This window comes from Lepisosteus platostomus, chromosome 2 (assembly GCF_059453375.1).
Source record: "Lepisosteus platostomus isolate fLepPlt1 chromosome 2, fLepPlt1.hap1, whole genome shotgun sequence".
Lineage (NCBI taxonomy): Eukaryota > Metazoa > Chordata > Actinopteri > Semionotiformes > Lepisosteidae > Lepisosteus > Lepisosteus platostomus.
In genome coordinates, this window is record NC_142612.1 from 71,853,116 (window position 1) to 71,879,321 (window position 26,206).

Consider the following 26,206-nt stretch of genomic DNA (forward strand, 5'->3'; position numbering starts at 1 on the left):
AATCAAACTCAGTGCCCAAATAAGTGTAATTTTATTGTCCAAATAAGAGCATTTAATTTAGGATTAAAACCAAATGAGAACGCACTAGGAAGACCTGGATATGTAATAAACCTCAAAAGTTTTTAAGTGCCTTAAGTGATTTCCTATCATTATGCCCACAGCTGTGGCTACACATACATTATGTACTGACACACATCTGTGTGTATCATATAAACTAAGCAGCAAAGAAGTGAACTGTATGTGTACACAGGCTGTTATACCTTCCACTCTCCACCCTTTGGATGCCCCAGAGATCTAATCCATCTTCAGTTAGTGTGCCGGTCTGTGCAGAGAAGGAAAACATACTTTCAAGTTCTGCAAAAAGTCTACAAACTCAGGGCAAAACAGAAGAATCAAAAAGGTAAATCTTCCCGGCTAATTAACAGAACATAAAATACAACAAATCTTTAGGATTTTGGAAAACATAGTTTTTTCTCAGAAGTAATAACTGACTACTTTTATATCTGCATTCATATTTACATCAGGAAGAACTGCGTTTCGTCCCCCCCAAAAAACACAGCTCTTTAAAACAGAGAAGCAGACCCTCTTCATTCACTACTGGGTTCCTTCAGCCCCAGCCTGAGTGAGGTACGGCGGCCTTTATAGGCCAGCAGCATGAGTATGCGGGCGATCGGCGGGCAAGCGAGCGCGGTGCCTGCAGACCTTGTCGAAGCAGACGAGATTCAGCTGCCCACAGATGTTGATCCTCTGGGGGCTGATGCAGAAGATGCCAATGTGCTTGAGGCGGCGCTGCGCATAGACAATCCCAGCAGTCATGGCAGCCGGAAGGGCGGGGGGCACAGTGATGGTGATGATGTCCAGGGACTCGATGATGATGTATTTGGCTGGAACCTGAAGGACAGAAGACATTACAGATATTCGCAATTGAGTGTAAATGTGGGTCCCAGATCTTCAGTTTTTCTTTACGATCCATCTTCTCTTTTGCAATGTGCAATTAATACAATTGTGACCAATATTAAACTGTGAGGGGAAGAGCAAAAAATTACAAACAAATAGGACTGAGTATTGTTTCCTTTATACAGGTGAAACTGCACCTGCAACAGTGGTGCCACCTGCTACTCCACCATATACAAGAACGGTGCAATTTAAAACTTGACACGTGCTGTCAAATTAAGACACGTTAAAATACTCTCAGCAATATGTTTTAGTTTGGGATTGAATTAAAATATTCTAGTGAGTTTTAAGATCCTTGAGAAAACCAACAAACATGATAATGCTATCAAGGCTGTAAGATGTTTTAGAAACCCCATGCTTCAGCCATAGTCAAAAGGGTGCTCGCTACCTTGTGCATGATGCTGAGGACGATGGAGTAGATGAAGCCGATTCCAGCCACACCAACCAGGCACAGCAGGAAGAGGTAGGCGTCGCGGTACAGCTTAAAATCGGTTGGCTTTGGGTACAGGATTGAGCGCACCAACTGCCCTTTTGCAGTGTTAAAGCCTGAGGGATCACAGGGCAAAAATAAGCAAATAGCACTCACAGAAAAAAAAAGGCTTTGCGTGCAATTTGTGTGCACTGTTCTTTTTCTGACCATTGAAAGCCAGCTTTGTCTGAGGGCACTTGAGTGGTGAAGCAAAGCTCATCCTTTCAATAACGCACACTTATAGGACAATTAAACTGTAGCTTTGTGAACTGCCGCCACACGTTTGCCAAAAGAAAACAAACAAAGAGATGGCAACTCTCTGCATCGCAAACTGCACTTAACATAAAAATCCACAGCACCTGTCCACTGTTTCACTTCTAATGCTCTAAAACAGCATACTTATTTACAGTAAAACTCCTTTACTCCACAGCATAAACCTGTAACATAAGACACAGTTTAACAGAAGGCAACGTCACAATGCAGCGCTGAATTTGAAAAAAAACGTGCAGCAAAGTAATACTGCTGGAACAAAACGCTGCAAGAGCTGGCGCGACACATAGCCCTTACCAGTCCTAACCACTACAGCCTTGACGAGCTCCCCTGAATAAAAGCGGGTCTGGATGACGTTTGTCCCGCAGAATAGCGTGTGTCTCTTGTGCTCCTCTGTGCTGTAGATGCTGTCATCCTCTGCTCCTTTCACCCCCTTGCCTGGGTTGGGAAGGTTGGTCTTTGTGACCGGCACACTTTCCCCTGCGGAGGATGGAGACAAGCGCCGGGCTCTGAGCAGAGAGAGTGGTCTGAGGATATCTACAAGGGCAACTGTCCAAACACTGTGACCTGCATTAACCTCCTGCCCCTTTCAGAACTTCATTATTCACTAAACTATGGAATTGCCTATATCATAAATGTGTCAGATTTAACAATACAGCATCTCATTAACTTTTGGGTACATGTTCTTCTTCTCCTTTTTTTTTCCCAATATGAAATAATACCATGAACGAAATGGAAATCAACAGTACAGAGGCAATCCGATTTCCAGGTTAACAAAAAATTCCTATTTTGAATGTCCAGCTTATATTAACAGTCACCTGGCAGAAGTCAGAAAAAACATGTAAGCCAGCGAGGGGTACCTGTGAGCATGCTTTCATTGACAATACACGTTCCACTGACCAAAACCGCATCGCAGGGCATGATGGAGCCGTTGGAGGGAATCACCATGATGTCGCCAGGAACCAGGTCTGTGGACAGGGCCTCCTCTATCTCTGTACAACATGAGCCAGCACAAGAGAAATGACTGACCTGGTACAGATCTGAGCACACACAACTGACAACAGACAGGCATGCTTAACAATGGTGAATTCAGAGCTACTCAGCTTGTTAAAATACATACTAATTTTTAACACACCAAAACACTCGTATTTATTTCCTCTCATATTCAAACTGTTAAAAGAAATATTATTTAACAGTAAATATTCAATATTTTAAATCTTTTTTTAAAACAGCAAAACAAATTACATTTGGCTTGGACGTGTATAAATATAAATTCACTAAGAGGAGTAACAGTGTTGGTGTCACAGCTCCAGGGCGTTGGGTTTGTCTCCTAGTTGGTGATAGCTGTCTATATGTAGTCTATACTAGACTCGTATGGGTTTTCCTATGCAGCCTAGGCTTGACTGGCTCCAGTTTGATACTCTGCACTGTCCTTTGTCAGAAGGCAGGGAGGGCGGTGGAGTTGTTCCCCCTACAGACAGGACTAGTTCCAAATAGGTTTGATGGGCTGCATTTTTTTGTTAATAATAATAACAATAACCACATCATTTTATTAACCCTTTACAATTTCTTGCATTAGGAATTATTGTTTCGCATACCCCAGCTTGCTCTCCATAAGACACACAGATAGGGAGAAAGCCTGGGTTCAGAGCGCAGGGTCTGCCATTGTACGGCGCCCCTGGAGCACTTGGGGTTAGGGGCCTTGCTCAGGAGCCCAACGGATTTGAACCGGCAACCTTCCAGCCACAGGCGCAGATCCTTAGCCACAGAGCCACCGCTCCACCCAATCAGTTACTGTACTGATTGGAAATATTTGCTCTCCTGCACTCATTCTTTTTCAATAAACCAGAGCCAAATCCCGGAAGACAGGGTGCAAGGCAACATAGATCTAAAAAAATCGCATCGAACACACTGAACAGCAGAGTAGACTGCAGTTAGTGCAATTGTCTTTCGTTTATTTATCACATGTAGTTTGACGTGAAACCGACACATCTGTTTTTATAGGGTCACAGCAGGCTAAAAAAGCCATTTCGCCTCATACAAGCTTCTGTCTAGTATTGATAGCCACAACTTTCTAGTGCAGTACAACATAGTGTGAAAACCTGCAGGGCAGGTACAGGCAGATCAGAATCTCGGCCAGGTGTCCCTGGCAGAAAGTCAGTGTTCAACTCAGCCCTGAAGACAACGGCAGAGGAAGAGCGCGTCTGTTCTGCTGGCTGCCTTGTAATGCATCTTGCTGTGCAGCACTGGTAGCAGTACCATCTACAGTACTTCAGAACCTTTGCTTAAGAGATCTAAAAAGCAGACAACAGCTAAGGCTGAAAGTCTATATCAAAAGCAAATTCTGCATTTAACTGCAGATAAAACACGGCCCAGATAGCCCAGATTGTATTACTCTACCGTCAGCTTTTTTTCCCCCCAAGTCCGGCTCACTGCTGTCTTATAATGCATGGATGCTTCTACATGCCTTGGCAACTAATTGATCAAATACTGCAATACAGTACTTCATCTCAATGCTGAGACTGTTGAAAATAAAATTGCTACGGAAATCAGAATACCCCATGAATTATTTTTGCAATTGCTCAAAACAATATACAACTTTGCCAGTTGTAACAGCAAAGTACAGTATACCACAAATCACATCTACAGTTCCTTTCGTTTATTTGCAGATTTAACTTACCATTATTGGCCCTGCAGACAGAAACGCGCACAATACTGTGAGTTGCCACCATGTCGTGCAGCATAACATATTGCTGAAAATACAAGAGTTCAAAAGTTGAAGGGAGAAAAAAAAATCTCTTACAATTCAAGAAGCTTCACCGTATTATTCAAACTGGACAAATAATGATCAGGAGTCGCATTGATTGGGGTAGCACTGAAACACACGAAACAAGATAATTTGGTGTTTTGTAACACAGGCCTAAAGATGGTAAAGATGTTCAGAAATGTGCAGTGCTTTTGTGACGTGCTCTTTTATAAATTAAATTATATATCATACAAGTCTAAAAATCACAATTTATGTTAATCTTTAAGTTCCGTACCACAGCTCTTATATATAGAATTGCACAATGAACTTGAAGATCTGCCTTCAGTGTGTGCGGTTTTCAAGACTTCTGACAATTCACCACCAATCACTAGTTATTGTAATATTAACAGAACTACCAACGCACCAATACATCTGAAGTTAAGACCTGTATACACATGCAACACAGTATTTGTGGAAAAACAAACTGGCAATTGCCTGCCTGAAAAATTCAAATTTTCAAGGTCTGTTATAAGATTGCTGAACTCTGTGTATTTAGTGTCAGAGTAACGTAACCTGATTGAGTGATCACATTATAGCATCTCCAAATTCTGTGACTCAACTCTTTTGTTTTACCTTAAACAGTTATTCGTCTCACTACCTTCTTGACTGCTGAGAGGTTCTAAAAAGGGCTCACAGTATGTTTGATAGCAATGTATCACACATACTGATTTGTGGTGTCCATTAATATTAAGACATTTTAAGAGTAATTTTAATGGGTTAATCGGTAAATCCTTTGATTATTTTTTAAATGAACTGAATAACTCACACTACCTTTTTCTTCAAAGGACTGTAAAAAAACAGAACTACAGACTCCGAAGGTAGAAAGCCATTCAAGTGCACACACTGCCCATAAAGTCCAGATCCACCTATGGCATGCGATTTCAAAACCTTTCATGTCTCTGGTGAATCAGGCCTCCAAATCAGCAGACCATGCATCAATCTGCCATTAAGCTCCTGTGAATGGACAGGATTAAAAGGCCCGCATGGCTAACAGCAGGTCTAGACTGGCTTACCGAAGATCAGTGTACCAGACTAGCCCTTACCTTTTTGATGGTGTACAAAGAGGTAGCTATTGAAATGACTGACATGAAGACAATGGCTCCAGCGTAATAGTAATATTCATCGGCACTCCAAAGAATAACACTGAAAAGTTGGAAGATGTAGAAAGGGTTCAGGACCTAGACAGGGGAAACAGACAATAAAAGCATGTGAGGATGTGATGGTCCACATTCATGAAATGCTAATCCTTAGGTCTATCAATCCTTTAAAGATTGCTGTGCCTCTGTTTTTATGTTTTGAATGCTCTGACATTTAGTTTTATGTGACAAGAATGCCGAAGCTATTAAACATGCTATTTTTCCTAAAGTAAACATGTTCACTTTTGAAACTGCTGTATGTTTCCATCACCATGCTGTCGATTACATCCAAACCATTAATACAACATATGAACCATTTTAATACCAAATTAATGGCTTTCAGACTTTGATGAGCACATCCTGGTTTGTTTTATGACCAATTGTTTGGCTATAACAGCTACTGCTTTAAGTTGAAATCTGACAATATCAACTTCCTACACTTCGCCAGAATCATTTTTACACTGCTACGGAAAAATGAAGTGGCCTACCTCTTTAATTAGCAGCTTGAAAACTGAAGGCACTTTCACTGCAATTTCATTCACTCCAAAAAACAATCTCCTGAAATAAATTGATAAAAAAAACAGATAGAGTACTTCCTTTAGTTTTATCTCATCAGTATGGAGATATCAAAATGGCTTACATGTTTTCTAATGTAAATTAACATAAAAGACTCAACGTGTACTAGTCTTGAAAGCTCAATTAGTCTTTACGTGGGAATAAAATAAGTTTGTTTTCAACAGAAACGTCAAAATAATTTATTTATGAAAACTAGCTTTAATAACATTATATCAGCATTGAGATGATTAGTCTTTCGTTCTGCACAACTTGGTGTCGCGACCTGTATTTTAGTTCTCCACCCCAAAGATGCTGAAACAGCCACTGACTGAGGAATTACTAACAATCAGTCCATTAAAACTACTTTACTCGTCTCAAATAGTCATGCTATTACTACAAATTGAACATAACGGCACACTGTCTGAGAGATGTAATTATTTAATAATTCAACTTTGTCCGACTGTAATAATTAATAGTTGCTTACATTTATATAGCACTTTTCTGGACACTCCACTCAAAGCACTTTACAGGTAATGGGGACTCCCCTCCACCACCCATGTGCAGCATCCACCTGGATGATACTACATACCACTGGGTGATACCTATACTGCCTTTTCTTTTAACGCTTTCAGCTGTTTCCTGTTAAGAAAATTCTCCTTTCCACCTTTCCAGCATTTTACAGTAGAGCAGGGTCTTAACATTCTAAGGATTGGTTGCAGAGAACCATCACGAATATCCCAAATTTCCGTATAGCCGTATACCACCGCATAATGTATCATAGTATATCGTATGTTTGGACATAAGTAACCCTCCCTTTTATGATAATGAATGCACTAATGCATTTGCTTTAAGTTAATTTAAATAACAATGATCAAGTAAACAAAACAACAGTAATCACAACATAAACAACAGTCCCTCCTCTGTGTTCAGCCTGCACTTTCTCTCTCTGCCTATGTGATTATCAAGCTGCACTGTAACCAGAAAGGTCAGTGAACCGGTCAAGTCATCCGCAGCCTTTCATCCTCCTCACTGCCGACACAGAACCTGGAGTGTTCGTTACAATATAAAGACAAGAGCACACTGAGATGCAGATGTTGGGTAGTGGGCACTTGGGCAGGGGACAGAAACGAAGCCAACTCACTAGCTAGATTCATCAAACAATTGTAGTCCGTTGCGCAGCTAATTTGACCAGAACGAATCGCAAATAAGCCAATTGTGAATGTGAAATTTGTACACAGAGGCCTTACTGTATATACTATATTTAAAACTGGCTTTGGCCAATGCTAACACATTGCTTTTAACCTTTCCAGTTCCGCCTGAGACATTATCCTTCTGCTAGAATACAAAGCTTGCTCAAACTCACTCCACTGCTGTCGGCCCATGCATGTCGGAGGGAGTTTTCCGTTACCGATTTTCAGTCGGAACCTGACGGTAGAGCCACCCGATCCAAACTACACACTTGTTCCAGGTTGACTAAATTGGCTTCAAAAAGATGGAAGCTGCTGGAAATGTCTGCGTTTCGGTTTGATCCGAGGCTGTTGGAACGAGTCATCTTTTTTACAAAACTTCACAGTTTTATCATAGTGTTTTGTGGCATCTGTGCAGCTCACTTCTTGCACGACTGTTAAGTAGGTTGCAGAACAATTACACGTTTGCCTGGGTGGTTGGTGTGGTGGCTTTGACCATGACTTCCACCAGACCCTAGTTATGGTTCCAACCAACATCAAACATTCTAAATATCGCACCTTTAACTATTTTAACACCTCAGTATTCGGTGAAATGTTAAATTGGCCCCATTTAGACAAGTAAAGTATCTGAAGTGAACTGAATGTCCATTTTACTTTCCAGAAGGCCAGGACATTTACTGATGTACTCATGTGGAATGGTACTCAGCAGCAGAATGCCAAGTACCCTAAGTGTCATAGGTGGCTTACATGATAGCGTAAGTTTAAGCAGCTTAATACCAATGTCCTTTTGATTGCCTCCCTCACACACTTTAAAATGCAGTATAACTCCCACTTGTTGGACTTGTGTCTAATGTCCTGAGCACAACATTAACTGATATTGCACGTTCTAGATGGTGTTTCCTGAGTTCTTCATTTGTAGCAGGTCTTGTGTTTAATCAGGTCAGTTCTCCTGTTCAATATAAACTTCAATATAAACGGCTTCCACATCAATATAAAAGGCACCACATTTTTATCACTGAGCAAATCTACCAGAACACAAAAAAATGCTTTCCAGAAAATTAGTTGCACTAATCCAGCAGTGCAATTAGATGCATTATTTTGATTGGTTTAAATGGAGAATTATTATTGCAACATAAAACAATGTAGTCCAAAATACAGAGCCCTGGTAATAATGCATTATACCAAAATATAATTGCCTATAATTAAGTTTAACCCATTTGAAAAGTAAATTTAAAAAGGCAAAATCACATTATTAAATCCCTTACTCTATATCTGCTAGTGAGCAATAAACGTGGTGATCTCAATGGACACAGCTTACCTGTACTCCTGCTGGTCTTTGGTCAGCCCCATGCTGTGGTCATCATGGATGGAGGAGCAGGTGACTTCCAGGTCCTCCAGACCCCTGGAAGAGAACAGCATAGTGTGAGTGGTAGAGAGAGGACAGAAGGCAGTCCAACAGTACAGATAGAGAGCTGCAGGGCTTTAAATCTATCCAACTAAATTTCTACAACACCCTCCTTGCGATTGCACTTTTTTTACTAGCCAGTCCAATTAAACAAAACTAAAATACTAAAAATCTAATAAGACTTAGGAAACACAGAGATAATAAAAATGAGATAATGGTTTCACAGAGAGAATGCGTTAGAGGATATTGGGTATTTTCATTAAAGGAAAAATTAAATTTTTCACATCACTTTATCCTTGACAATTCCAAAAATGATATTATGTGAACAACAAGAACAATTCTGGAAAAATTACTAGAAAATGATTTCTAGAGAAAATAATGAGGAAGATCTTACTTGAGTACTTCGAAATTCTGGACCATATCATTCCAATAATATGTTGTGCTGTGGAGTGTGAAATAGCGAACCTGAAAGGGAAATTCAAAACAGCGAGTTAAACAATTACCTCTCAAGTTTATACATCAGGATGTTGCTGTTTACAAACAACTCCTTCATATAAAGTGGAAAGGCCGAGCTTTAAACCAAACATTCAGAGGTACTATCGTACGCAATTTTAAAATGAAAACTTCGGCACACAAAATATGACACACATCTAGCTAAAACTTGCGTGCCCAAACTAGTGCAGTGTGGTGCTACAGCAAGTCAGGAAAAAACAATTAACAGGTCTCATCTCCCACAGTATACAACAGCCTGCTCAAGAAGAGAGAAATTCTCACATCTTAAATACGGTAAGCTAATCAGGCACAGAATGGCTGTTGTCAAGGAAATATGCTGCAATGAACGGGTCTCCTTAAGAAATCAACTGTGAACCTCTATCAGTGCCTGCAGTGTTGAATTCACTGCTTGCTTTTAAAATATGCTGACAGACTGTTCCTGTGTGATCCCGTTTGAGTGTGTGGTGGTATTGGAGAACAGATTATTTCCGTTGTGGGAATAGGTGCTTCCGTGTTGTGAAAAGGCATCTGTACTATTTTCAATGTGATTTTACAAGACAATCCTGAAAAGTTAACTGTTGAATGAAAATATGAAACTCGTTGCTTATGCTGCACAATTTAATCACAGGCATTTTACAACACTACATTTGAATTCAAAGTTCCATATGTACTTTTAGTGCTCTTTGCCATCCCGAAAAACAGCATAAACTGAAAAACTCAAATTTACTAAGCTGGCGTGTAGTACATCTATTTTCTATTCTATTTACTACGTCTTGAATCATTTTCTTTTCCTGCCATCGTAAATCGGTTTTTGCAGTGTACACTCAGCTTAGGCGAAGCTAATATGAATGAAAAGGATGTCTGATTTGTTATTTATTATATCTGTCCTTTTCCTTTCAGTCTTTACACACTAATTTCTATGACTTAAAACAAGAACAGAAGAAAGGTTACAGACAAGAGGAACCCATTCGCTAATTGACCCAGGGATCTCATCAATGCGTTTCGTTTAAGGAGCAATGGGACCCAGCTTCAACAGCGTGGCTGGATATGTTGTTCCACAAGCAATACTCATAGCCTGTTAAATCGGTCTTGAGCTGCAGATATAACCTCCTACCTGCACAGGCTGGTACTCGGCGTACTTCTTCACAAAACCCCTCGAGGGACTGTCTGTGGCGTGGGGGGTGTGACCGTTGGCCAGAGTTGTGTTGTCTTGGGAATCCAGGCTGTCAAAGGGAGACTTCCCGGGAGCCAGCATGACTCGCACCTTCGCTCGAAACCACGTCCTGAACTCATCCTGAAAATCAGAACCACTCCGGTCTTAACATTCCTCTAAGCCTGGATGGGTTTTGTTCTCTCAACCTTAACCACCCTCCTCCACCTGGTGGTCATTTACTCAGTTCTTCTCTCATCTCTCTGACCATCAGGGCTGATCCATTTCTGACTCCCTCCTTAATAACACCCCTCCGTTGAGAGTATACTCATAGACTGCATGATGCGTATTTTCATTTCTGTAGCTTGCATTCTGCTACAGATTGGAATCTTGCAGCCTTGTATTTTAATACCGCAGTGTGTTTGGGTTATTGTATTGTGTGATATACTGTAATTATTAACTGTCTCCTTGGTTTTACCACTTTACACTATGAACTTTGCTCTATTCATAATTTACAAGCTACGTCTTTTCATTCACCTTGGATGAAGACCTCGACTAATTAAAGCCAATAAGTACATTTAAGAACATGTTGAGGAACGTGTCCTTATATCGGTTTGAGAAGTAAGGAGCACCTGTTTTCACCTTTAACCTGGTCTTGACATGTCTCAGAAGCTAAGAGCAGTTGGAACAAGTCAGTTCAAGGAGAGCCAGGTTTCTATTGAAAGTATTTTTGGTAGACCTCTAGACTACTACTACTATTCCCTTGGGACCAGGATTTTTTCATCCCCATTATAACGACATACTATGGTGACAGGTGCTCTACAAAGCCAATCCATGGCTGAGATGCTATTCTGGAGTCCTGACTGCTCAGTTGTTAAAGATCCGTTGGCACTGAAGCTAACCCCAGTATCCCAGAAAATTTCCACTCCAGGCTATTAAAATCTTGCCTACCTAAATTTCTCCTTTAACTCAACGGATGAGCAATTTCTCACTGCTCCACCCTCTCTGTTGTGGAGTACAGCCACTGGAGCAGAGCCAGGAGACCCCAGCCGTCACCCCACGGCTGGGGAGCTCTTTAGCCTTTGCTCGTGGGGACTGTGAGAAAAGTGTGCCTGCAGTTTTCTGTACGTACGGTGGATCTCAGCAGCACCATCTTAGCCTCTCTGATGGTAGTCCTAGTGCAGGTGCTCTTCACAAACCACTCCGGCATCCAGTAGAGGAGAAGCAGCAGGAATCCCCCTGTGCAGACCACCCCCACACCGACAAGGGCCAGCTTCCAGCGGCACAGCGTGTACCCAGAAATCTCCTGTAGGACGAGACGCATCGTGCATAACACACCCTGGGAACACCGAGGCTCAACTCTTACCAACCCCACTACACAATTAAGTATCCATGTCCGACCCTACGAGCTACACATCTCAGCAAAACATTTTTATGATTCTTCTCAGCGGGGTTGTGTTACAGGCTATTGATTGGCTTTTTGTGTCACTGATTTTTGAACTGCAAGGGAGCAATCAGAAAGTTCTGAACACACTCCCCTAACCCCCCCCAACGTGTACATGGGACTTCATATATATTCAGCTCACCATCTCATCCTCCTGGCCCTTGTTCACAATCTTCATGTCTTCCTTCTCCATTGTCCAGCTCAGTCCTGACGTTACCCACCTATGCACCACGGCTCCACTACAAGAAGACAACATTGCAAACTTCAAATTCAACTTGCACATAAGGCCACAAAGTAAAAAAATGTGCTCTTTACACACACCCTGCTTGTTTCAAGTATTCAACTTTAAATTTCTGATTAAAGATACCAGGAAAGAATGTCGACCAGGTATAAATCAAGTCCAAGTGTACTTCTGGAAGATACCGAACACTGAAAGGTAACAGGTGAGACGGCGACCCCAGTAATCAGTCATCTTTACTGTATTCCGTTCAATCTTTAAAGAGCAGGCAAAAACTTATGTACAGTACGTTTGGAAAGTACATATGTTTGGAAAGTCGTGTCATTTCTACTTGTCACAGAAACAGCAAAACCAATATGTGTTTAACCTGGGAATGCTTACTGACATGGTGCTGTGCTTCATTTATACAAAAGACAGAACACGTGCTTCTTTAGATTGTTTTCTTTCCCCAAAATATCGTGTGACGATATTCTATTGTTGTTAAAGTCAATGCTACTTTGCACAGGAAAATATTATTGCATTTATAATGCGATATATTAATATAGTAGGCAACACTGTTTACAAATTAACTGTTGCGTTTACATGGAATAATTTTCTCTTATCAATGCGATACTATCTCATATAAATGAGATTTCTTTTTCTCCGTGGTGCTAATAAGCTTCCATAGAAACAACTGTACAAGAGTATAAGGACAGAAAATATACCAAGTCTTACCAGCCATGTACAGGACACAGCTACTGCTGTTCTTTCGAATGCGTCTTTATTCATCAAACGACATTTAGGTTAATCTTTACAAGACTGTGTACAGCTGAATTATTATCATACAACGGAGCATCCTCTTGAGAAGGCGACAGCTATCACTCATGAACTATTACACATCAACTGCAAGACCAGATTCACTATTTAAACCTGAGGCAATGACCATCACAGACTAAAGGACAAGGTGCAGCAGCATGTGTGTGCAACAGTATGTGTACTGCCCTCACAGACCTCCTTCTTTAATAATCAAAGGAAAACAAATCATGATATCTGAACAGCAGGGAAGTCTTGGCAGAAAAGACTTGGTTTGAGAGCAAATGACAACACCACAATACACTTCAGGAAGTCTCAAGTACTACAAAGAGCTACAAAAAACTGTTGTATAAAACATTGTGGGCTACAGTGGGGGTTTCAATGAAAGTGTTTTATTTACGTGTACATATAAATTTAGGATAAAAAGAGTTCTATCAATACACATCACAGGAAATTAAATGAAATTAAATGAGAAAGGGCATTTTCTTTTCTCCTCCAAACCTAATAAAGCAAAAAATTGATTCCCCAGACATGATGAAGGCAGATGCTTGTTGCTGCCTTAAACACTACAATCCTGACCTTCGAATATGTTCACTGACTTTACAATCACGTCAAACTGCAACACAACATGTCCTTCCTAGACAAAAAAATGTAGTTAGTTCCAGTGCACTAGCTGATTATTTAGTAACTGCGTTCTGGAGTTACATTTAAGGACACAGGTTACCACAGAGTTTCTCCGGCATCACATATTTAATTAAAAACTGCTAACAATGGCCATACACGTGCACAGAAATATCAGTCTCAAACAGGTCCGGTGGTCCGGGCCTGAACAGGTGACCTCGGAATGACTCTGTTGGACACCGGATGCCAGCTGGGCTTAAGAAATAAGAGCTAGCCCTGACAAATCAAATAATCGCTCGCTGGCAGGCCTCGCGTAGTACAGCCGCACCAGAGCACAGCAAGAACAAATACTGTGTGTGCAGAGCTTAAAGACTTCCTCTGCAAGCCATTGCTGCCATATATCTATTTATATAATGTGTGAAATACCAAAATAATAAAGGGAGAATTACAGTAACCAAGGGGAATGCTCTCCCCACCTTTATTTAATTAACTGATTAAGCGAATTTAATTATAAGGAACACTCAGTCATGGCAAGAGAGAACATAAACTTGTCCGCACTTGTTTTAGGATGTGGACTCTGGCAGCATTGATGACAGGCAAGTTTAGACTTCCTTCCATTCACCACAGTGGGTAAAATAAAAAAAGGACTTTCACAATGCAGTGATGTTTCAATGAGTAGTGTTCGCCCTAAGGATGAAGTTCAATTATGGAGGAAGGTACTGCTTTAACCTTCCATATGCATGATGCAGAGACCAATCCATCTAATTTTCAACATCCTACTTCAACATCTATTCAGAGACACAATTTCTGGGAAAGTGTTACTTGATTATGTTTTTAACTATAAACGATAAAAAAACTATATATCCATCCTAAGTTTATATAACGTATAACACTGTAGTTAGTCAACAAAGTTAAAATATCCAAGTAAGTGTCATATATATATCATCTATATTAACCATTAATTTCAATCACAGACCATAAAAATAAACAACACTAACAAACAAATTATACCATATAAGCCATAGTTTTCGGAAATGTGCTCCTCAGAAACCTGTAATATGTGCAGTGGGATACAGCAAGCACAATAATTCAGTCAATGCAGATTTTTGTAGCTTGTTAATATCAACAGCAAGGATGCACAGGAGGTGGAAACTGTCAGAATCATCCTCAATAGGTTTTTCCTAGCTTTGCAGTCAATTAAGGTTTAATGCCAATGTGCACACCTTGTCTAGGAACTAACATTATCATAATGAGCCTGTTTAGCAGGTGAGGATCAATCTGAAAGAAACTGGTACTGGATCCTTCAGCAGAAAATTTGTATTTGCATTTATATCTCTTATAACACCCAGCAAACAAACATTTTTTGTGTGAAATGCCTAACACTGCATCAATCACTGCATATATATGCATAAGAAGTTCAGACCTATTTGAGAACTTAGTGTCTACCACTTGAGCATTGTTACTTATAACCAAATCTGCAAAGACTTAGAAAACCTATGATTTTAGCATTCAGAGTGCAAACGATGAGCTAGGGAAGTTATTAGTGAAGTTCAACTTTCAGTAAGCTGAGCATCATTGACAGCCAGTGAGAATTCAACAACATATTAATTAATAACTTAAGGACATTCAGTGCTACTAATAATTTTCATATTTACAGTATTTGCATTATCTAATTAGCAATGTAAATCTAAGATTACTTTAAAACGCAAATCTAATTTTCTACCAGTAAAAAATCTGATAAACTGTAAATAAAAAACACCCAATTAACTCACACTTTTTTTCAGAAAGTCTGTCACCATTCGCCATTCTAGTTGTTTAAATGGGAAATCTAGTCTCCCATTTGCTTCACGATAAATAATTAGTAATGAAACAATCACGGTTCTAAATATCAATTCAGGCACCCCTAAATCAGTGTCTAAATTAAATAACAGGCATCAAGTGTATCAGTGTATCAAGTGTATCAGACAAAATCTAGTCTGAAACTATCGCAAATTCAATTCTAACAGAAATTATCAGCAAAGATTAAGTTTGACAAAAAGCGGAAAAATATCAAATCCACTTTATCATCATATTCTAAAAGCTGACATTTTTTACATAAAAAACTAAAGAAAATGAATGTACATATACTATAAAACAAATATATGATAGGCTTGTACAAACCTGTAATCCCCTGGATATAAAGATACTATATTGAGAGGACTGTATCCTACAATGACCTCATCCAAAACAGAAAACACATGAATTGAAAGGTTTTCTATACTCTACCTTGCTTGAGCCACAAGGGTGTAAATGCTGTGAGCTGTGACCTGTGCGTGAGAAATGAATTTCAGCAAAGTTCTACAGTAGCTTTCTCCTGGCCCTGCTGAATGTGTTCCCAGTGGGAGATCCAAACTCGCTGATCTCTTACGTTCTTAAAATCTAAAGGTCTGCGAGCGCTGCCTTTTCTTCCCCAAAAAAAAAAAAGAAGGATTAGCACACTGTTAGGCAGTTTTTGGCAGGGCGTGCTGGTTTTCAACAATTGCGGGGTGTTAGCTGAGCTGCTCAGGCAGAGGATGTGCCCCCAGCAGTCTTCCCTTGCGGTGAATGTGGCCCAGTCTGTCTGAGCGGAGCAGAGGGGGTGTGCTGTGGCCGCTGAGCTCCATGCGCAACGCCGCTGGCCCTGATCTTATCAGCATGGCAAAAACTCTATAGGATATTTTCCCTGGGACCAAACCCTTCCTTCTATTTACAGCAGGAGGCAAAGCATCGGGCATTTTTGTGGTGGAATTTAAGTATATATATATTTAAAAAAAAACAAAAGAAAACAAAACAAAAAGCGAGGGTGTCCCTTTTTTTTTTATAACCGGGGTGGGATTCCCACTGCTGTAAACTAAAGATAAAAAAAGCAAAGGAAAATGATTTCACGTCTGTTGCCTTTCGCCCTGTGACATACAAAGATTTATGAGACTTAACGGAGAGCAAAGACTCAGAGAGCAAAGTATTGTGTGGTGCACAGGACCTTGCAACAGAATAATCAATCTGTTGCAGGATGAAATCCAGCGACAGTTTTACCAGCTTCTTATAGATTCCTGATGTTCCGTAAGTTAATATTTTCAGTTTCTCATATGAAGCTTCTTCTCTGCTCCAGTTTTCTCTTCACATTAACATTTCATATTGTATTTTATTTAAACTTTAAGGTGGTTTAGGACACTTTAACTGTTCTTTATATATGGATATGTAACATATTACTATACTATGTCAGACTAATTGCTGACCGTTGTGCAAGTCATGGTATTTTTTACTATTTAGAAGTTCTACACTTAAGCCTATTGTGTTGAATTAATAGGTTTTATTTATAGATTTCAATGGAGTTAAAGAATACGCTACATTTGGACTAAAGAGCTTTTTCCTTTTATGGAATTACAAAAAACAGAAGAAACACAAAATTTAAGTAGTGAAAAACATGTTCTGGAAAAACACCTAATTACAGATGGCCTGGACAGTGGTTAGTACCAATACAAGAGAAAGGTTCAGTTCAGCTTACCTAGAGACCCAGGGCACAGAGCCCTGAGGACAGTCCCTCCTGCTGCTGAGATAGTGCTGTCTCACTGGGGCCAACCTGGAGAGGAAAGGAAGCAAACCTAAAATTAGTTACTTGGGATTACTTGACACTCGCAAACATTACATCCGACAGGAGAGGCTGTACATCTGCCACAACTCCCCACATTCTCAGAAATTAATGAGGCAAAACGACAAAACCTTCAAGTCTGACCGACACAAAACTGCTCCCCACGAACTTCAAGAAAAAGAAACAACAAACATGACTTGTGCTTCACTGCGTAAGGTACACTACAGATCGAGCTCGACTGGGCAAGCCTTCACTTATGGAAACTGCCGCGGCAGACTTCGCGGTCATCTTAACCCATGACACTCAGTCAAACCCTCTGCTTGCAGAGGCCAGGGTACCCATTGTCTTGACCTCCCTTGCCAAATAAAACATTTGTAGCTTTTCTTCTGGAAAAGAGCATTTTCAAGATATACCTATATATAAATAGGGTGTTTTGATCGATGCAACAGTGCACAGGTCTTCCAAGTACATTAAATTGAATATTCCTGAGCCAAAAAATGTCCGCTTGAACAGAACAAAATCCTCACAAAATCATGTGTCAGCATGAAAAACCTCAACATTTTCAGCACTCAGTGCACTTTAACACCAGAATGGCTGTTGATTAATCACTTTATCAAGGGGAGTGAGGAATATGTTCACTTACAGTGTTCAAACATCTACAGCACTTTCCCATGCTGAATATTGCAGGAATGTGGAAGCAATTCAGAAAATGTCAGATTTTCGCAAATCCACGCTGATTTCCAGGCCCTGTAAAGTGTATTTTTAGAACAACAAAGAACATGGATTTTAAATAGTGAGTAAAGGCTTTTTGTGGCATTTTGACCAATTGATCATTCATGACGAACTGTGATATACAGCAGTCAGTCGTTCAAGTATAAGAACTCATCACTTCATTAGTGAGGGTGTTGTTTGGGCACAGGTGATGAGGGGTTTTAACCTGTCAAATGTCAAGCCTGTCCAAAGGAACTCATTGACACCTAAGACTAACCTTTCCTGCATTTTCATCCCAATGTAACATGAATCCAGCACACAACACACACCCTTTTTCTGCTCACGTACTGTAACAGCTACAGTAGGTGAATGGGAAAGAATCCCATTAGACACAACCTGGTGCACCAGGTGTACAGTTTGTACTGCTTTTAACTGTGGGCACAGATAATTCTAATTTGTGACATTATCAGATGACCCCTTATTGATGGTAATCTGTTGTTGAACAAACATGTTCAACAAAATGTCAGTGCTACTATTACAAAAAGCAGTCCTATGTCCTAAGTTGCTGTAAAACTTGTTGGAGATGTATAGTTTCTGTTGATGCCATGTATACAAGTCAGACACTTTCACAAAAAGATGATGAATAAAAAGTAACATTTTCAGTATTAATCATTACTTTGTAGCTAGCCAAATAGAACAACCGGTATTCAGTACATTCTTCTTTCACATGATCCATGTGTCTGAGTGACTTCCAACACTGATATTTTCCCGATTCTAGCAAAACTGCCTTTCTATAGTATTCCCAAATTAGGTGCTTCAGTTTTCTAAAAGTATTCTTTAACTCCTGTCACACATGCAATTACCACAGAGGTTAGGTCATACTGGCAAACCATATCATGTCTGCTATCAACTTGTTCACTAAGCTTTGTCTGTTCCTTTGTCTTTCCTTTTGAGAACTAGAATGTGAAAACAAAAACTGAGGGAAAAAAATCTGGCAACAAAATCGTATTTCTTCCATTTTTTTTTCTTAGCTGAAAAAACAAGACACGTTACATACATACTCTGAATCTTTGTCACATGATATGCTCTAATTCGAAAAATATAAATAGCCCGTTCATTCTAATTATGTGAGCTAATTGGAAGCACAACTACAACACCCCATCTTGACTAATTCAATAAGGGTTTGAGCAATTGTTAGTCTAACCCTAATGTTACTCCAAAGCCTCTATGCTCTCAGATACAGGTTTTTACCCCAATGATCTCTTCCATGAACACAGCACACAAACCAGTCCTCCGATCAAAGTGAAACTACCAGTTATTACAAAAGGACACAGTGGAATATAAGGCTGCAAAGATTTTTTTTTTTAATTTTGCGTCCGCCTGTCTCAGGGCTTCACATAACCTCGATGAGTTCTTTTACTATGACATATGCAAGAAAAAGGCACTTCTGAAACAATTTTAAAAAATCATTCCTGATGAAGACTAGCAAAGGGTGGTTTGTAATATTGGATATTTCATTTCTTAACCTGACGCAGGTCAATACATCACACTGATATTGGACCTGTATAAGATAAAAGAAGATACTTGTTAAATACTGTAGTTTGTGGAGAGTGATCAATCAGTTTTGCAGGTCAAAGAGCTTCAGTGGGATGGATTGCTCCCCAGTCTAAAAAAAATAAATAAAAAGCTTGACTTTTCAGCAGTAAGTGTATTAGCTATAGGTCTCTTTTTTGCCAAAGCCTTTGAATGAAATATAAATCAGGAGTTACACAGAAAATGGACAAAGTCCTAAGTAGAATTCAATGTTGCAAGTTTTTCTCCTTCAGGAAAATGAAAGGCCCCAGACAAAGCCCCTGATATGATCTTGTCTGAATTATAAATAGTTCTTTCTCTCTTGCACTTCTCTATTGCTATTGTTGCATGTCATTTGATTAGTATTGTCTTCCTTATCATATCACTGAAGTGAATACAAATATTATTCACTTCCTCCAGGAAAACGCCTGACTTGGCAATAAATCCCGATACTAGCTTGAAACCTCAAAGGTAAAAAAAAATATGTTACAGTTGAAGCACAATAGTCAATACTGTACAATTAAACAGTATTTGAACATATTTATTACAAAGAGAAAGAAGTCATTATTCCACAGAGAATTAATGCACAAAATATACAGCAGATCTGATTTCTCAAAATGGTTAAGCCATACACTACTTCAGTGGATCGATATTGCAGGTATTTGCATCCCCAAATCTATTTTCATTTTATGGTCGCTTATAATTCATGCTCTTGATTTATGAAGAAAATACTATATATTATGGAGAGTCTGATTTGGTAAAGGATTAGTTGACTGTGCCAACCCATAGTGGGCTTAAGACCTACAATATAAAAAACAGAATGAAAAATCAAGTGTTTTGAAGACAATTATATGCCCATTTTAGCATACTGGTGTCATCCAGGATTTGGATATATTTTACGAAACCCAGACTTATAAATTAAACAGCCTCTGCTGTCATAAGGGAAGCAACAAAAACAAGTGGTTTGAGTGAATTTCCAGTCATTTCTTCTCCTCAATCAAAATTATTCCAGTAAAACAAGACTTCTTTCATTCACATTCTACTTTGCACATGCACTTGGTTGTGCCCAGCGACAGACTGGTGTCCTGCCCAGGGTGTACCCCGCCAAGCGCCCGTTAAGCTGGCCAGCAAAGGTTCCCACCCTTGACTGGATGAAGTGGTAAGAGAGTGGTGGATGGACGTGCCCACTGCGCAGTTAGAATTTCGTCATGTGTGGCTCCCCATTGTCCCAGGACTCAACCGGCAGAGGACGCACAGATCCAGTGGCTCAACCTCAAGATCCGGCACTCACTGAAACAACCTTTCTGGAACCTTCCTACATCAGAAAACGCAAAAAGCCGCACTCCAAAAAGTGTTTTGCCTTATAAAAAGATGGAAGACTACCAAAACCTTCAAAGAGCCCAAAGCAAACCTCAGTTACTTGCATTACTCGAAGACAGTGTAAGAACAATCGTACCCCCTTCAAAGCCATGTTCCGCATAGTTAACAATAAGCATGACATAATGCCATTAGCAAGAATTCATGGAAACTTTCGGAGGAAAAGTACTTTGCCGTATCCATGCTTTCAGCTCAATACGCTTTCTTTATCACTTCCTCTCCTAATCGCAATCTATTATAATGAGGGCTTTTGTTCCCGGACACACTCAGAACACAATATGCCCAGTATAACACGGATCGTCTGACCTTGGCCCAGAATTTGCCACATTGAGATTTTAAGGTTAAGTGTCTTTTCTTATTTTTCTCATCAGTCCCAGCCATGAATCTGAACCACCTCTCAGTTCTTTTGTTCTGTGGCTTTTACACATACATGCTGGATTCAAAACACTAAACCAGCGAGGCCAGCCATGAATACAGGTATCTATCAAACCAGGAACCCTCACCTCCTCCACATTTCTCATCAGCTGACAACCACTGCAGGCAGAATGTTGCCATATCCTTGATCAACCAATCAGAATGTTCCCTGAGTCATGAGAAACAGATGAATGGCTTCATTGATGGCAGCAATATAAGCTACAAAGTTTACAGTTTGTAAAATCAGTACATCAGCAATAAACTGTAAATTTTCTTTCAAATGAAAATGTCAACTCTGTTACTCCTCTAAACATTGCACCACAATCAATAAAGGGCTATTTGTGCACATATAAATAAATACTGTATACATGCATTTGAACTGCTCCTTAATTTCCCAATATAAGAAGCCTTAGTGTAGCTGTTGCGATGTGTGTTTGTACCCTGTAGCATAGAAGAGGTTAGGCTATGAGATAAGACTAAGCAAGTTACGGTACCTAGCTGTCCCACATAAAAAAAAATAAGATTTTGTCAGAGTTGTAGCATTATAATTGTTTTGCACTGGGTTTGGCAGCGGGGTTCAAAACATTTACATGTCAATAATTTTCCTTAACACATTTCCTCTCATTCATCTCTTATTCTTTTTATTTTACAGGGAGAAATAGTCAACAGTCCAGAGCACACGGAAATCTAGAAATTGCCTAAAAAGAAGGCTTATGCGATAGCTTTAAGGCTATAGTAGAGAGGCAGTCATGGTAAGCAAACCAAAAGCCTCTTGTAATGAAATGTTGTCCTGTCAGGACAAGTCTCTTTCTTGGTGCTGGACTTTGCTCTGAAGATATTCATTCTGCATATTATTCTTATCTGTGCCAGGACAGAACAAAGTCTTACGCTGAAATAATTTCTTAAGAGTCACAAACCCAGGACATTTTGGTTAATTATTATGTTACTCTTAAATACACTATACAGAACAACACATCTGACCAGAGAGAGCCTGGCTTCACACCAACAAAGCTGACTTATCAATTATTCAGACAGAGGGCTCTTAAAGACATAGAGAATACTGGTGCCACCATGACACAGCGGCATATTTGTTTTCCGATTCCTTGCACACGGACCTAAATTGCCCTCTTACTGGTGCCACAAACCATTCATATAGCCGCTAGTCAAAATTCCTGTCTAGTAGGCAACTCTTCCCCGATCACACGACAGAGGAATCTTTTACATAAACACAACAAAAGTGGAACCCATGAACTCAACAGAAGAAACTGCTTCCTTGTCGAGGACTTCAGGGCATTTAGCCCCCCTGTTTCTTATTATTTGCGTTGGCTTGAGACCCTGGGCATTTCATTTCGCCGCAGTTCAACCAAATACTGTCACCTCCCCAGCCGTGCCGTTGATCTGGGCCTCTGTTTATTCACTTTTCCCGTTAGCCCAGCGGTGTGGATGTTTCCTCGCGGCCCCGGAGGCTGCTCTTGCAGCAGAGCCCCTTTTTTTCTCCGCTACGGTTTTGTGTGGCGTGGGGAAAAAAAAAAACCAGCAGCAGAAAAGACCACTTACAGGTCACACGAGTCAGGCCAAATCGAAATTCCTATTAAAACGGCTCGACAGGCCGCATCCACGCCAGCCACCAACACGAGGTATCTCCCAGACGCTACCAAACGGCTTGAGCCGCGCACGATGTAGACGAGGACAGGGCGGCAGCCGCCGTCTGCCACCGTTTTCACTGTGTGGGGTTTGACATGACAACTGCCTGTCTCTTCGGCAAAATACTAAAGGGACTCCAAACATCTGAATTCATTACAGAATTACAGATGAACGCCACATCATTTGCACGGACGTTTAAAATGGCCTGCTTCATTTTTACTTCAAATTTACAGTTTTGAATTTACAGTGAGCTCACACCTGAAGAAGGCTCCACAGCCGAAATGTTGTGTTTTCTTTCTTCTTTTTTTTCAGCATGGAATAAACCTATTACTTGTTCCTAAGCAATTATTATTATTATTATTATTATTATTATTATTATTATTATTATTATTATTTAGTCATCCCTTCTTGATGAAAGCATAATGTAAGCATGCTTTGTACACGGGATATCGCTGTGTTCATCCTAGACTACGTTAACAATTAACAACAGATGAAAGCACTGCTGCCCCTTCCACACACGCCATCTCGTCCACCCAGGTCCAGCTGGTCAGCAAGAACCCACCTGACGAGATGGGGGATTGGGGTCGAGTAAGGGGAATGTACAGTGGATATATTCTGGTGGACCACATGATACCCAAATCAGGCCCGGCAAATGTTTAGCTTCCCAAAAGAGTGTGATCTCCATTTTTCTTTAAAGCATTGCCTGAGAAGACAATGTGCCAAACTCTAGCTCAGCAAAGCAAAATGGCGCAATGCTGAATCACTTGGATTTATCTACACGTGGGCTGGCGATTCATGAAAGCAGAGTTTAATGGAAGTCTTCGTAATAAACGGCTTTCAAAATGGTAGGTCAGGTGAAAACTTAGTCCAGGATTTTTGCAGGGTTCCTCCCCCTTCAAGCCTGTGTCAACCCTAACTGGTGAAACTGCACACTGAGTCCACTTCACATCTGGGTAGTACTGTGACCCAGGTCAAAGTTCAAGGGTGAAACAGGCTTGGGTAAGTGCTCTCTTAAGGTAGTAATTACTGTGAGTCAACAGCTGATCACCCCTGGGACACCTTGAGTGTCTTCATCTTCCTTTTTACTCCAGTTTGCTAGTTAGCAATGGTGTAATGATCAGCATGTTCCCAAACCTACCTTCGTACTATAATCCCAGAGCACAACCTTAAACGCAACATGACCAGGATGTCTTGAATAAAAAACAAAAACAAAAGAAGTAACACCAATCTGAATTGGGCAATGTGAATCAGGGAGACTTTAACAAACTCTAGGAGAGTTTGTTAAACTCTCATAAGATCCTCTAACTATAGTTGACACTATAATGCTAGATGTAAAACTTCAGGATTACCACGCATTTAAATGGTTCCATTATAAAGCTCAGTCAGTTCTAAACACACATACCCTCTTATATGAACTTACCTCCTACCACATGATTTTCTCTCTCACAGACGATAATTAAGCTTGAGCACAAGTGCCAGTCAGGTTACAAAAAAAGCCATATGGTTGCTCAGTTCCAGTAATTGTCAGTTTATTTTGCCAGATAAAGGGTTATAATCCAGCTCTTGCTTGCTGTTGCACTCATTTTAATGAAAGTCATTTTGGTGGTAGGTGACCCTGAAGTCTGAAGTCAGGACATAAAATATGGAAACTAATCAATATAATCTGAACATTTTATCTCTGGAAACAGAAGAAACTGTTCCTTCAGGAGTTCAGAGTCGCAAAGAATAATTCTGCCAAGAGGAGTCAAATCCTTTCACTTAACTGTGTTAAGTTAAAATTATCTAAAAAAATGCAAGCAGTTTTGAAGACAAGTCCCTACTTAAACAATATTAGTAAACTAATTAGTTTTTTTAACAGCAGAAATTAGCAGGAACGAAGAAAGAGAAATGGAGGTCTGGCAACCATCTTGGTTTTGCATGTACCCCCACTCTCACACACATTCTTCTTCGTTACTAGCATTATACTTTTCACAGCTTTGAGTTAATGGGTCAGACCTTTTATAGAAGAAGAGGTAAGGGTTGGGGGTCATGTTTCACCAAGCAAATCGAGGAATGGTGCCACTTGTGGTGTGTAGTTCTGAAATAGGTCTGCTTGCAAGACAATGGCAGTTTGAAATTCTGCAAACAAAATGGCAGTCAGTTAGGCCATCATCATGGTTCATGCAGAAGCACCATTTCACCACGTGTAAACCCTGCCATTATCAGGCTGACCTTCTCCCTCAAGTGTGGAGTTCAACAGCGAAGCAGCCACATCTCGCCAAGCAGCGGTTGAGCCACCGCGGGCATGAAAAAGATCACAGAAATGAACGGGGTGCAGTTAGACACAGTTTTGTTCATTCATGTGGTCTGCCAAGACAAAGGCAAGTTGAAGTATGAGAAAAGATTGGGGGTCATCTTCATATATGGAGGAACAGTAGCAGGATATCCTCCCTAGAGAGATCCAGATTTGGAGATTTGGAGTTAATTGGGCAAGGTGTTTTAAACAGTAGGGCGTCAGAAGTCCAGATCAAGTATCAGCCACAGAGTAAAGAAATGGTGGCCTGCCAGCAATCCTGGTTTATTCGGGTACCATATGTATATACATCCTGGTGCTATTAGTATGACTGCTGTAAGGTCTGGAGTGTAACAAGGCTGGATATCTTAACTCGACTGTGACACACCAAAAAAGGTTAGGTGCTTCCCCACAGGAATCAGTCCAAACCACAAGCTGAGCGTGACATAGTCTGCGTTACAAAACAGATGTCCGACTATACATGGCTCCAGGCTCGACTGAAATGTCCCTTACTTACCAAGTCCCAGACTTGCGTCCCTTCATCACAAAAAATAAGAATTTGCAACAATAATTTCAAATCCCGTCGCCATTAGCGATCGACACCAAAACATTATTTTGTGTTAATCTGTGGTCAAATTTCATCAGGTGAAGAGGCGTGACTCAATTCCATCTTAAGAGTGCAAGCCCTTACGTCCTCATCACAGCGCACCGCAGTGACTTCTGGTTAAAAGGTAGCAAGCTAAGAAGCTACGTGCTAGAACACAGGCCACTGCAAACGCTCCACACGCTAGCTGACCTGCTAACAATGGGGAAGCATAAAATTACACTTTTTTTTAAAAGAGTTTGATTCATCCGTCAACAGGTCTGAACGGCATTTCGTGACTTCAGGAATTTGCTTGGCTTAGGTATGACAAAGTTAAACAAATGATGTGTTGCAACTTTTGCTCTAAAGCTAGTCAGGAAGTTGCAGGGAAACCTGAGTTTTTGAAAGGGACAAATCATAAGCGCCTTGGAGCAACCTTGTAGAGAAAGGCGCTATATAAAAATAAATCAAATTAAATTTCAAAAAAGAAACAGTAAAAAAAAAAAA

The 26,206-nt window shown here is 40.3% G+C and overlaps 1 protein-coding gene across 3 annotated transcripts in view; it reads right to left on the reverse strand.

Moving 5' to 3' along the window:
- Positions 1-26,206, reverse strand: part of atp13a3 (ATPase 13A3) — a 56,543-nt gene that overhangs the window by 18,487 nt on the left and 11,850 nt on the right. For all 3 annotated transcript variants that reach the window (XR_015929516.1, XM_088616698.1, XM_088616697.1), the window contains exons 2-15: positions 17,043-17,117; positions 12,011-12,107; positions 11,557-11,730; positions 10,389-10,568; positions 9,177-9,247; positions 8,696-8,779; positions 6,124-6,193; positions 5,543-5,677; positions 4,374-4,446; positions 2,554-2,685; positions 1,991-2,173; positions 1,343-1,500; positions 703-891; positions 261-322 (exon numbers count right to left, since the gene is read on the reverse strand). Coding sequence is in view for 2 of the 3 variants with exons in the window: in XM_088616698.1 (XP_088472824.1) it covers positions 261-322; positions 703-891; positions 1,343-1,500; positions 1,991-2,173; positions 2,554-2,685; positions 4,374-4,446; positions 5,543-5,677; positions 6,124-6,193; positions 8,696-8,779; positions 9,177-9,247; positions 10,389-10,568; positions 11,557-11,730; positions 12,011-12,061 (1,562 nt within the window). In the remaining variant the exon portion in view is untranslated. The remainder of the gene's footprint in view (positions 1-260; positions 323-702; positions 892-1,342; positions 1,501-1,990; positions 2,174-2,553; positions 2,686-4,373; positions 4,447-5,542; positions 5,678-6,123; positions 6,194-8,695; positions 8,780-9,176; positions 9,248-10,388; positions 10,569-11,556; positions 11,731-12,010; positions 12,108-17,042; positions 17,118-26,206) is intronic.